Source organism: Oreochromis aureus, linkage group 18 (assembly GCF_013358895.1).
Source record: "Oreochromis aureus strain Israel breed Guangdong linkage group 18, ZZ_aureus, whole genome shotgun sequence".
Lineage (NCBI taxonomy): Eukaryota > Metazoa > Chordata > Actinopteri > Cichliformes > Cichlidae > Oreochromis > Oreochromis aureus.
In genome coordinates this window covers 30,353,016-30,366,708 of record NC_052959.1, presented here as the reverse complement: position 1 = coordinate 30,366,708, position 13,693 = coordinate 30,353,016, and the positions used below count along the sequence as shown (strand labels likewise).

The following is a 13,693-nucleotide window of genomic DNA, read 5'->3' as shown; positions in this document are numbered from 1 at the left end:
TCTGAAAGAGGGACTTTTAGTTTAATTATGTGAAATACATTAATTACATTTATTTAATTAAAAAAAGGCTTGAATTAAATAAAGATTAACCCTTATTTTTAAAGAAGAAATGCTACTGAATACATGGACTGTAGATAAAAGATGGCGGTGACCTTTTACTAGATTAAATAGTTTTGTATTTTCTAGTTAGTTTTTATTTTTCATTCCATTTTGACTTTTTAAGGTCAGTTTAGTGTCAGTTAGTCTCCAGAGTGAATTTTCTTCTTTCAGTTTAGTTTTTAGTAGTTTCAGTTAGTTTTAGGCTTTTAAATTATTACTGTTATATGGAGGCCAAATGTCAGAGGGAACATTTATGAAAATTTAAATTTTAGTTAGTTTTTTTTTTTTTTTTTTTTTGCTAAGCAAGCATTGTTAGCATGCTGCATCCATAAAATACAGCACAACTTTTCTTATTTAATTTATTTTTTATTCATTAAATAAGATCAAACTAATTTTAATATTAGGCAAAAATAACCCAAGTAAACAAAAATGTGTTTTACAAATGATGATTTCTTTTATTAAGAGACAAACCAATTGCCCCATCTTAAATCATTAACTGTAATTAACCACAGATATTTTGGAAGTTCAACCAGACGTGATTAGTGCCATTCATGCTGAATCAAGAAATCACTCATATAGAACCTGTCTGTCAAATCGAAGCAGCCTAAAAGCTCTGAAAAACCAACATCATGCCACGATGTAAAGACGCTCAAGAAAACAGATGAGAAACAAAAGTTATAAACAAAGTTATTGGCATCTATTAGTCTGCAGATGTTTCTAAGGCTTTGGTACGGAAGAGGATTAGGGCCACTGGGGGAAAAAAAAAAAGTGGGCACATGTTTTTTTTTTCTTTTCCAGAATTCTGAGAAAAAAGTCAGAATTCTGAGATTAAAGTCAGAATTCTGACTTTAATCTCATGGAAAACCTGAATTAAATTTTCACATAAACCACATATTATGAGAAATCTAATATATAAGAAATGTATTGAACAACATGTGCTCAATGGGTTGTTTTGAATTCTTCTGTGGTTTAAATTCATAACTATTCCTGTTAAGTTAAACCAGCACGAGGGAACGCGGCAGATAAACGACTGCAGACAGAAGAAGAAACACAAAGCAGCAGTTTCTGTAATTCTCTTTTATTAATTTTTTTCTTCACATTTTTATTGACAGAAGTCAAGTAACCAAGGCATCTGTAAACAGTGCATCCACAAATCTACATGTTGCCTCTCATCAGTGCGATCGTTCAATCATTCAAAAACACTGTTTGGAAATAAATACAATACTGATTGTGTTTTTTTTCTTTAAAAAAAAATAAAATAAGGAGAAGGTAAAACCTACATCTGCCTGAAGGAGCTCGTAAAGATTCAGTCTTTGTCTGTAGTCACAGTCTGGAAATGATGCCACATATGAAGCGGCACACAGAGGTAAACAACTCGATGTGGTAAAATCCTGAAGCCAGAGGACGAAATACTGACACCATCTGCAGGGCTGGTAAACATTTGTGGTTCTAACACTTTGTTTTTGTGGTTATGTGCGGCTAAAATGAGAAGTGAGAATTTCTGGACCTTTGAACCCCTTAAAAAGCTTTCAGCTTCATTATAAAAATTACAGTATTTCTATCAGTGCATCAGGTGTCTGATTAGGAGGCTTCCTGTGTGCCTCATTACGAGGTTTATTAAACTTGTACGACACCCAGAAATCCACAAACTTCCTCCTAACAGCACTGCACCGCTGTCCAAAAATTACTGACATGTTCCTTTATTACCACGAACACAGACCCACTCCCACATGCATCACTGCGCTGCCCCTAACAAAGGTGGACCAATCCGCCATGAAAAATAGTCCCCAATAAACGCACCTTTTCCCCCTGTTAAACAAAAACTTCCCGATTTCTTTTTATGTGGTATCAAAAAGGGAAAAAAAAGCCAGCCATCAAGAAATACTGGTGTCAGCAGTTCATCCTCCCAGTGTCGTTTGAGACGTGAAACAGCGCCACCTGCAGCTGAACCGCAGCGCTGCAAAATAGGTGTAAGACAAACTGAAACAGCAGATGTTCTGGTTCTTAAATGTTAAACGGATGGACGAGCATCTCTAACACGACACAGACGGACACGGGTGAGATTTGAATTAGTTGTTCTCGCTGTACATGAAAATGGAATGATGTGTTGAAATTTGATTCTACTCTACTGTCTCTACTGAAACCGTGCGAGACGTTTTCCTTACATTTACTGAGAAGTGGTACGATTTTTTTTGTCCCTCAGACGTTTCTTGTGTGTGATTATTGTCCACCTGTCCTTAAATTTATCACCTCAAAAGTCACTCTAACATTAAAAAAAAACATGTTATTGCATCAGACATGAGCTCTAACCTGTTAGATAATAATACTCACTTTAATTAAAACAAGAATCTTTTTTAAAATCACTGAACCCTTTAAGCTCAACAGTCAGTCATCAGCTCCAGCATGCGCCTCATCTTGAAATATTTTATAATTTTTTTTTTTTTTTTTTTTTTTTTTTTTTTTTTTTTTTTAAGACATTTTCAAAAACTTTCCTCATTTTTATGACTCCAAGTTTGAATTTTTATTTTTTATCCTGTTGCTGCACAAGATGCACCGCGACTCTCTGAGGGGAACAAAATAAGAAGCAGGTGTAAAAAATAAAATAATAATAATAATAATGCAGTAGCTGTAAATAAAAACAAGTTCATATAAATTAATTGTGTATTCTCTGTGTTGGAGACCTCAGCGCCCTGCAGCTGTAGGCCAGCAGTCTCTGGGTCGACCAATCGATTGTTTCTTGGCTGTTATGAGTTTCATGATAACCGCGTATTGATGATTACAATGAAGTGACAATACTGTGTCAATAATGCACATATAACGTAAACTTATGAGTAACTGTTCTTTTTTTATAGTTTTACAGGTATGCCTAGACTTGCTCACAGCTTTGAGTTTAACTATTTTGCCCCCAAAATATATTTTTAATTCTTTTAGCAATTTTAAATTCTTTGATAAATGTGAAATACAGCCCAAGTCGACCTGTTCTCATCTGTCCGAAGTCTTACTGCTTAAATAGCTGCTTTTATCAATTTTTTTTAGTTTGGTGAAAGAGGTAAACCGCCAGAAAACATTTTAAATTGTCCTTCACCTGCTGGAGTTCAAACCATGCAGCAAATGAAACAGGTGGCTTTAAATGAGCGTAAACTTTCTGGGGTTCAGGAGTAATGGTCAGGCATCTCATTTTAAAGTTTGCTCAGTTTAAATGCTCAGCATTAAATATCAAATGTTCAAACGATAGGATGCAGGATAAATAATAGCATAAGAAACTGTTTGTTTCAGAGCTGCTTTTATCTGAGGTCTCAAAAGTAAAAACACGGGGACAAAATGAGGCACCAACCGTGCTGTCTACACACAAAAATACTGTTTTGGTTCTTTTTCTCTGTCGCATGTAATAAGTATCGATAAGTATCGATCCTCTTTCTCTTCGGTTGGTTTGAGACATGATGTGCGTGTCGGATGGCTTCCCGTGTCCTACGTGCTGGTACACATCTGCCCAGCAGGTGTCCTCACAGGACAGCGATCGATGAAACTGCTCAGGACTCTGTGTGTGTGTACAGTAAGAGCACATGTAACACCGAACCTCCACGGGCATCACACCTCGACATCCAAACACAGTTTGAGTTTTCAGAGGGAAAAACAAAAAAGGATGTGTAACGAGCTGTAAACACTGAGCCAAAAGGAAAGAAGCTCTAACACTGATCTAAATTTATATTTCTGTCCTTACAGCTCAGAAATGCCCAAAACCTAATTTTCTAGACTGAGGAGAAAAGCTTTGGCCTGCAGCCACAGTGGAAGCAAATCCTCATCAGACTGTTAATATACAAAATACAAACATGGCTTACATGATGGTACAGGTTCAAGAATGTTTCTATTTCTTTTAGAGTTGTAAATGTAATTTCTGGATTTAAAAAAATCCCCCCAAAAAAACCTGGAGCAAAATTATTTTTGGGGATCACAAAAGAAGTTTGTCCCATCACAGTGCGCTCCTGACTGTAATCTGACAAATGTTATTAATTTACTTTTACTAATACTATTCATTTATTTATTTATTGCAAAACTATTAAAACATTTTAGGAATTAAACTTGTTACTTTTTGAGCTTTCATCAGTATTAAGTATCAGTTCAGTTCCAGAGTTCGTTTAGTGTAAAGTAGAATTAAAAACGTTTATTTGGAAGCAAATGTTTATTTGCTTCCACTGGGCTGCTACATCAAAAATTTAACTACTTTAACCACTAACTAATTTTTAAACAAGCTTTAAATATGGCTTAATTGTTACCTTTAAAATCAAAACAAAAACAAACAAGAAAAAAAAAGGTTTAAAATTTTTTTTCCCAAAGATGTTATTGTGTTGTTTCTTCTTCAGATTGGTAAGCTTCAATCATTTTTATTTATTTTTGTTGAGACTTATTGTGGAAAACTTTTCGACAATAAGTGTCACGTGACTGCTTGCTTTCGATGCATTTAGTAGCAGTTGTGCAACTTCTCCTTCACAGAACACGATTCACAACTCTAACTTTACGCCTGCTTTCTCTCTAATGACCACCAGGGGGCGACGCCTGTGGCTGCAGAACAAAGTCTGATACCGAAAAACGAGACTGCTTCTTCTTTGTGTAAGAGCTCAGTGAACACTCTCCTTTTGAGTTTAATATTACATTTTTTAAATGTCATAATAAATGGAGCAAAATTTATTCTGACCTTTAGCGACTAAATCTGTCACACCAAACTGCCAAAAGAAAAAACAACGTCTGAGGTCCAAACTGGTGCTTCACATCTTTTAAAGTTGAGCTGTTTTCCTTACTGGCCGTCAAATGTCTGCTCTTTTAATGGTGAATATTAAGTCAGTGAGCAGGGAAGTCCCTACTATTGTCATCTCTAGGCAACAACACTCTGGGTTTGAGACCAAAGCCCCACCCCCCTGCTGCTCAAACCTACTGTTTGTGAGGGGCAGCCAACCAGAAGAAAGTGGGTTTAAAGCAGTGGTAACTCTGATTTTTTTTAATGTTCTTGCATTGACTCTAGATCAAGTTCCTATGTTTGTTGTTAGTAGTTGATAAAAAATGGTTTAGTGACAGGTGCAAACAGGATCACGCCTGGAAAGGTTTAAGAACCACTGGTGTAAAATATTAAAAGAGCTTGTTTGGGACATTGGATGAATTGAGGGGCTGCACAAAGGCCCTGTATGAGTTAAAGGAGGACTATTTTAAACTGTGAATCATGCAAAGCTACTCTAGTTGAGTCCAAGAGTAAAACAGTGGAGCTGGAAATCAGCCTAATTGGCTTGCACATTTGATAGGTTAAGCGTTTCAGTTTTTCATATTGCTAAAAACATCTTTGGGTTTTGGGATCGAACAAAAAAATTTGAGCTCAGAAAAACTGTTGATTCACATTGTTTGACTTTTTTTTTTTAGATTAAAAAAAACGATCATTAGCTGCACTCCATCAGGAATCAGTTTCTCTACTTTTCTCTACTTTCTCAGTAAACTACTGAACCATTCTGCAAACTGATGCCTTATTTTCTTAATTTTTTCCTCACTTCGCTGCGACATACACCTATCAAACGCAACACACATCACATTCTGGCAGCCGAGAAGGTCATTACCCATAATACACCAGGACTACTGTTTCATATTAAACCAACAAGGGGCATTCATACAGTTTCCATCTGCAGACGCCGCTTTCATTTCTGGAGCAGACAAAGGGAACAGATGACTACACTATGACCTCTACGTAATGGTTGACTACTCGCCATCCTACATGTTGAGTACAAATGTTAGTGTTGCTGTTAGTAAAGTGGACGGAAGTCACTGAGCCTGAAATGCAGTCTGTTTCTTTCCTCGTTCTTCCAGTCATTTATTAGGAGGATCCGTCGCTGGCTCGCCGGGAATGTGGTCAGGAGGAAACTGTTGATCCTCTTTTTTTTTTTTTTTTTGTCTCCCCAGGTTAAGCTGCTTATCACAGGGTGCCAGTCAGAGGCCCGGATGTATGGATGCATTGTATGGAGCTGGAAAAAGCCAAAACAATCCGACTTCCAGCAGTAATACTGCGTGTCATTGTGTCAGGGGAGCAACGAAAGGCCTTGCATCGAAGAGGAATGCATTCTGTGCATGCCAAGCTGCTTAGCCCAGTGACCTGTTGGGTTTTTTCTTTTTAAAAAAGACCAAAAAAAAGGACGCTGTTTTTCACATAGCACCATGCCATCGGTTTCCAGTTCTTTAACGGTTGTGTATCACATTTCCAAAGATTTTTCTTTTTTTTCCAGTGAAAGTGCTGATACAAGAACAAAAATGGCTCAAAAGAAAATCACAAATGAGGATGAAGCACGCAGACGTGAGGCGACGGTGAAGCTGAAGGGGGAGTTTAGCGAAGCTGAGGTATCTGTTCAGGCGACTCCTTCAAGGTGACCAGTCTGTGTGTGTGTGTGAGGGGCTTCCAGTGTGTTTCGTACTATTAATGTGAGGACCGTGGTGACAGAAGGCACACATTGCCGAGGTGAGGGTGGAGGGGTGGAGGTGGGGGCTTATGAGCGATGAACTGTCTTCCATCTCAAAGGAAACTAAACTTCCATTAGCATGAACCGAGCAGGGATTTCCGCCTGGTCTGGACAAAGCAGGAGGTCTACCTGAAGGTTTTCGGTCCACGTAGTTTGCCAGTGTTTCACCAGCCAATCAGAGATTTGAGATGCGAGCAGGACATACGTGTTATGACTGGTGCTCCTGACAGCGGCTAAAAACCCAGCTGACTGGATTTCAGAAGAAACGAGAAGTCAGTGGAAGAGACCTGCCTCGTCGCCCGGCCCGGATCTGGAGCTCAGACTCGGACTGAGACGTGTTCCAGTGATCGGGCAGGTGCGGGGTTGGGCGCCGCTGCGGGTGAAGGTGCAGCCGCGGCTGCCGGAGGAGGAGTTATTGCTTTCAGCTCCTGGCCGGGGCAGCTCTGGGTGCTAACGCCACGGTTCAGGGTGCCGGCGCGCGGCGGTGCATTAGCAGGCAGAGCGTTGGGGTCGGTTCGAGGGATGTTTACGGGACAGGAACGGGTGCGGGCGTGGCCCTTGTGGCCGCCAGGGTGGCAGACGAGGCTGCCCACGGTGTCGACGGGCGACAGGTGGCGCTTGAGCCAGCGCTCCACCCGCTCCTCTTTGTACTTAATGGAGTACCAGGTGAGGAAGATGAAGAGGAAGCCAAGGAACTTGAGGCTAGCGGCGAGGCCGAAGTACACAAAGCGCAGAGAGGTGACGTCGTACTCCCAGCAGGAGCCGTGGACGCCGCAGTCCTGCTGCCACAACATGCAGGTGGTGTCGATGACGGCCCCGAAATAAATGGGAGTCGGGATGTAGGCTGAGTAAAAAAAGAGAAGAAGAAGAAATCAGGCGGGAAAGAACGAGAGAGTGGAAAGAAAAGAAGACGGACAGAGTAGAAAGAAAGAAAAAAAACGATGACATGGAAGAGAAAACAGGGAAAGAAGAGGTCAAGGGAGGGAAAAAAAACAAAAACAGAAGAGAAGTGAGCTCTCAGCTTTCTCATTGAGGTGAGACTCTTTGAATTTACTCCAATAAAGCTGCAGGAGCTGCTGTGAGAAACTGCAGCACAAGATGAGAACCTGCCATCCTGGATTTCATAAATTTCATAATCCTCACCAGCCGATTAACCCCCAAACGCCTCAGCCAGAGTTTCTAACTGTCCTCTAAATAATTTACACTGACAGCAGCTCCCTGAACATGCAAAGAATATAATTCACCTCCTTTGACTCCTCCTTATTCAGGATAACTGTGATGTCACGATATTTAAAAAAAAAAAAATCTGTAAATCAGCTCGTCAGTCAGGAGGTACCGAGTGTTTACAAGCAGTGAGCTCATCTCTCCATCTCTGCAAGGAGCTCCACAAATAACACTGCTGATCTTCTGCTTTTGCATATAATTTCATGGCAAAATAAAACAAGACGAGCAGCTCTGTGCTTTCCGTTTCTACTCACCGAGAGTCCTGAGGAGGACAAACTGCATTCCCAGAGCAAACGGCCGCTCCTGCTCCGCTACAGACCTGCAACACACAGACAGGAGACTGAGGAAGGCAGAAACAGAGGATGATAGAGCCAAATAAAGTAACCACCTAAGCTAATGTTAAATATTACAGTTGAACTGAATTTTTAGTGTTTGTTCAGTGACAACGACACACAACTCTGTGTTTCTGTGAATGTAGAGCATCATGCCTCACCTAAAACATTTCTGAGACCACACACGGGAATAAAAATGGAAACTTAACTTAATAAAAAGGTTAATTCTTTGAAAAAAAGTTATTTTTACTTTGAAGCAAAAGGATGGGAATTGAACTGTGGACTTGGCTAAGAGTGTTTTCACCACAGACTGCACACGACCATGTTTTAAAGGGTTAATGTCTCTCTGGTCACTAAAATTGGACAGCTATTTTCAAACATTAGCCAAATTACCTTTAATCTTAGCGGATTACAGAGACATTAAAAGGGCGGGGATTCACCAGTCGACTGATAAAACTCTTTAAAGTTTGCTGACTCTGCACACAGACGTCACCATGTTTGGATGAGAGGAGGAGCTTTGTTATCAGATAAAGATAAGAAGACTGATGCCGACAGACTTGATCAGCTTAGACGTGATTCAGCGACATTTCTGCTCATTCACAACAAATATCTGTTTTTTGGCTATTTGTATTATGTTCATCTTAATTGACTGTCCTATTGCGTAAATACAAATCTACTTAATAAATAAAGATCCACTTATCCATTTTCAAATCCTTTAATCATTTTAACATTTTCATTTATCAAATGTTCAGAAATATCTATCAAATACATACATTTGGATACTTGGATAAAAGCAGACATGTTCCCGTTCGAATTCATCGTCACATCATCAGTCTAATAAGAGATGCCCAGATGAGCTGTTCTGGGAGGGATACTGAGGCATTCCCATGCCAGTACTATCCCAGGGGGTTTTCTCCCAGTGGGAAATGTCCAAAACGCCTCACCTAGGAGGCGCTCGTGAGGCATCCTATTCATATGCCTAAACCATCTCAACTGGCTCCTTGCAGGGCAGCTGTCCATAAGGTAAGAGAGTGAATGTAGATCAACCAGTAAGTCAACAGTGTCGCCTTTACTCTCACAGCTTTTCTACAGTCAGTAAAGTTTCTTAAACTTTTCAAGCACTTTTGATTATTTTTGAAAACTCTTTTCCTACAAAAATAGAAAATTGTTTCTTTTTTTCTCAGAAAGGTCATAAGAACACCTGGTCTGCAGAGAGTCTGTTACTTAAAAACCAAAGAGGCTGACGACTTTTTGTTGGAACAAAACATTGAAATCCCATCCTCCTTACAGTGAGTGATTCATAAAAGCGTACCTGAGGGTGACGATGATGGCGGAGGGCTGAGCGCAGGCAGTGATGAGCGTGACGATGAAGAGGAAGATGAGGAAGGGGATGAGCGTATTGCAGGTGCGGTCGCACTTCCCTGACACGGCGTAGCCGTTCTCGTTCAGGTAGGTCTTGACGATGACAAGCTGCAGCTGGTTGCTGCCCTGACTGCCGGTCGACGGCGTGATAACCTGCCGGCTCTGAACACAGGCGCAGTCGGAGTAGTTTCGGATCTGGAGGGCAAATGGAGATACGCATGGAAGCTTAGACACGTTTCACAATTTTATTACTTTAGAGATTAATGTAACTGCTAAAATGGCCGTTACATTAAAACAAGTGAGAAAGCCATGAAGCAGATGTTCCTGAAGTTCTACAGTTTTGGATGAACTAACTGAGACCAACCAAAGAAATCCTTTAAAGTAAAAACAAGAAATAACAGGAGTGTCCCTCAAACCACTGCTGCTCATATGGCAGTCTAACAGTGGGCGTGTAGACTGCACCCTGAAGATTCGCACTGGTGTATTTTTAATGTCTTTAGCCCCGGAAAATATTACTCTTTCAAACCTTTCTGAGTGCCTCCATCTAATAATGTTGAGACGGCCTACAGAGGGGAGATCCAGCATCTGCTGACTCAAACAAAAACCTTGATCTTAATGTTATAGAAAGTCCAAGAAAGGCAGACACAGCCCCATCTACAACAGTGTTAGGCTGAGAACGTAACAAGCTTTCAGTTCTTGGTCTCTATATCTCTGGGGACCTGACATGGTCTCTATATACTTCCTGATAAGCAACAACAACGCCTCCGCTGCCTGAGGAGATTGAAAAGCCTCCATCTGGCCAGCTTCTACCACTGCACTATAACATCTTGCACAACAGCTTGGTACAATCACTGCACCTGCAGCGGTTAGAAAAGCCAACAGAGCGTCCTGTTGGCACCCAGCTACCTGCTGTCAAAGACTTGTACCTGAAACGCTTCACCTTGCATGCGTGTAACATGACCTATGACCCCACTCACCCTTTTAATGCCCGTTTAAACTCCCACCGAGTGTGAAACAGTACCGGTGTCTCACACTATAAGCCTCAGGAACAGTTTTGTTTTGTTTTGTAAATCTGTCTCTCCAATCATGTGCACCATAAGCACTTTATTAAACTCACAGTTACACACTGTAACACACATAATCACTGGATCAGAACCTGCCACACTGACACTATCAGTAATAACAGATTACCTATAAGTCACTAATCTGGTATTTTTGTTTTATTTTAATCTATATGATTTTTTTAGCCATTTTATCCTCTTATATATTATTTTATGTTTTTGCTTTTCCATTATGTTACTGTGTGGTGTCATTACTGTAATGTGTTGCGCTGCACCTGCATATTAATACTGAATATTTCATTGTGTTGGCTTTGCTTGTATAATAACAAAAAAGTGAATTAAACTGAACTCTTTGGTAATATTTTGCTTTTTTTTTTGCCAAAGCCATTCACACATATACAATGCCAGGATAGTGTCCAGGTAACTACCCCGTAGTGTTTATTGTTGGGTCTGAGCTTCAGCAGGCCCACTGGTTCAGACTTATTCCCGTGAAGAAAGCAAGACAGAACAGCGATCGATCAGTTTTACTTGCTAGCAAGGGGGAGCCTGCTCGGCAGCATCTCTGCCCTCGGTGTCAGACGAGTCCCAAGAACCAGCCTCCCCCTGCAGCCTTTTACTGTGTGACACACAGTTTATACAAACACCCATTGTAAAAACCCCCTATGGTCACAAAAGGTCAAAACACTGCGTGTGTGCATGTATGCATGTGTGTGCATGTATGCATGTGCAAGCATGTGTGTGTGTGTGGATGGGGGTGCGTTTGTGTGACTTCCTGCCGAGGATGTGCCTACAGTTACACTATAGCCCCCCTCACCATTCAACAGGCTGGGGAGGGGAACAGAAACAGAAGAATGTCTTATAATTTATAAAGAAAGTAACAGTTAAGTTTAAGAACATTGTCTAAATGCAATTATTAATATGAAAAGAACAGAAAAATATAATTTATACATGAGTTAATATACCAAATTAGAACCTGTTTCTATCTTTGCACATAAAAAAGAGCCTGAATGGTTTAAAGAAGATAACCCAGCAAACATCATGACTGGTTGAGAACACCACCAAGCTCATGATCCATCACAGTTCAGAGGTTGTTGCCAGTAAAAATGACATATGTGACCTTAACTTTGATCAAAGTTTGGGTAAAAGCACATTAGTTTGTGCTAGTTTGATTAAATTTGGACCAATGCTGTAGGTGGAGTAGCAATTCTGGTATGAGCTTATTGATCCTTTAATTCAATTCAGTTTGATTTATGTAGCACTAAATCACAACAAGGTGCTTTATACTGTAAACCCCAACAATCAGACATGAGCAAGCACCTGGTGACAGTGGGAAGGAAAAACTCCCTTTTAACAGGAAGTATTCTCCTGGAGGAACCAGGCTCAGGGGGGTGCGGCCATCTGCCGCGACCTGCCTGTGGGTGAGGGCACGGAGCTGCGTGAGCTGAAAATAGCAACAGTCAAGCTGAGAAAACTACGCGTCGGGGCAGAAAACGGTGACACTAAAACATTTAAAATTCATCTTAGACTGAATTTCAGATGTTTTAGTGTTGAGATTTTAAAAAACACCGTATCGTGGTCTCTTACCCCAGTGCTGTCGTTGGCCACGCTGCCACAGCCAGCTAGGCAGGGGTTAAAGTATGTGATGCCATCAGAGCCGCAGACCGGAGCGTACTCGTGGATTTTACAGCCGCAGTTCACATTACAGCCTCCGGTCAGGTTCCTCTGCGTCATAGTGAGTGTAGGTCTGAAGGGAGAAAACAGAAAAAACTGTGAAGTTAAAAGTAAACCTTTTTTATTAGACAGTCATTTTCCTTTAAAGCTTTCCCACTTCTGAGTGTTCAACACTGAAAACAAATTAATTCCAGCGCTTAGTGGCATTAAGTCAAGTTCAGTCTGTTAACAGGCTACATCATTACACTAAACATTGTTTAAAAGCTAATTTCTTCCTCGCAATGATCCGCATATTGACTGCTTCTCTAACACATTACTGATAAGCAGCATAATTTTCAAAGTAAAGCTCAGGCTGATGGAAAAGTCGTCACAGCTTTTAAATGAGCACTTTCGGTACTTTTACCCATTATTTTATTGAGTAATGATGACACTAGGTGAGGAAAAAAGTTCTTCAGAGAAATCTGACAGAAAGAAATTCACTGAGCACTCAGACGATTTGATGTGTTTGGGAAAAGCCTAAGGGGAAACTAGAATTCTTAAGTTGTGGGCACAGCAAGCTGTTTTCAGGTCACAGTGGCCTTGGTCCTAGACGTAGAAAAACTAATCATTTCTTCTTTCCTTCGTCCACGTAAAAGTTTGTGCCAAGCTGGCACGTCCTATTTATTTTGTTCACAACAACTTAAGCAGGAGGGTTGGATGGACGACCGCAGCTGTCATCTGAGTGGAGCGAACGAAAAACAAAACACAACGGACGAAGAAGAGGAAAAAGCAGAGAGAGGACGAGGAAGAGGAGACAGAAGGGAGGGAATCAAAAAGAATTAAACATGAAGAGCGGAGGGCAAAAGGGACAGACAGACAGCAAGACTCACAGAGGGAAATAAAAAAAAGACCAGAGGGACAAACACGAGAGAAAACAGAGAGGGCACGCAGCCAAAGATGCTCTCTTCCAAGCTGTCCTTGGACATTTTCCACGGTTGCCATGTAATCGCTCTCAGGGACGCTTTGTGCAAAAGAAAACGCCTCCGTTTACTGGCTCGTTATCTGTTATCCTGCACTCATCCGAACACTCGCTTCCTCCCTGACATGAGCCACAGATGGGGTGATAAAAACTACCACCGACTCCGTCAGACCGGGAAATTATTAAACACGAGAAAGGCCACGCTGCAGTCGGCAAACGGATGCCTGCGGTTTAAGGGAAAGAGTCACGATTCCAAGTTTACATCTAGAAGGAGAAGCAAAACAACGACACCAGGAGAGGTGCTGAAAAAAAACAACTAAGGTTTTAGACTTAATACAAAAAAATCAAAAAGATGGCTGAATGTCAAATATGTGTAAATCTTTAAAGAACAAAATTGTATTTTGTATAATACAAAAGATGTATTATTATGGTTTCATATCAAAGATTTGAGTTTGTTTGGTTTACAGCAGCTATATCATTTTAAGAAAACTAGCCTGA

At 40.7% G+C, this 13,693-nt stretch overlaps 1 protein-coding gene across 2 annotated transcripts in view; it reads right to left on the bottom strand.

Moving 5' to 3' along the window:
• Positions 1–1,161: 1,161 nt before the first annotated feature.
• Positions 1,162–13,693, bottom strand: part of LOC116327400 (solute carrier organic anion transporter family member 5A1-like) — a 49,711-nt gene continuing 37,179 nt past the window's right edge. For both annotated transcript variants that reach the window (XM_031748987.2, XM_039602673.1), the window contains exons 7-10: positions 12,151–12,310; positions 9,456–9,700; positions 8,066–8,130; positions 1,162–7,431 (exon numbers count right to left, since the gene is read on the bottom strand). In XM_031748987.2, coding sequence (XP_031604847.2) covers positions 6,905–7,431; positions 8,066–8,130; positions 9,456–9,700; positions 12,151–12,310 — 997 coding nt within the window. In that variant the 3' untranslated portion in view covers positions 1,162–6,904. The remainder of the gene's footprint in view (positions 7,432–8,065; positions 8,131–9,455; positions 9,701–12,150; positions 12,311–13,693) is intronic.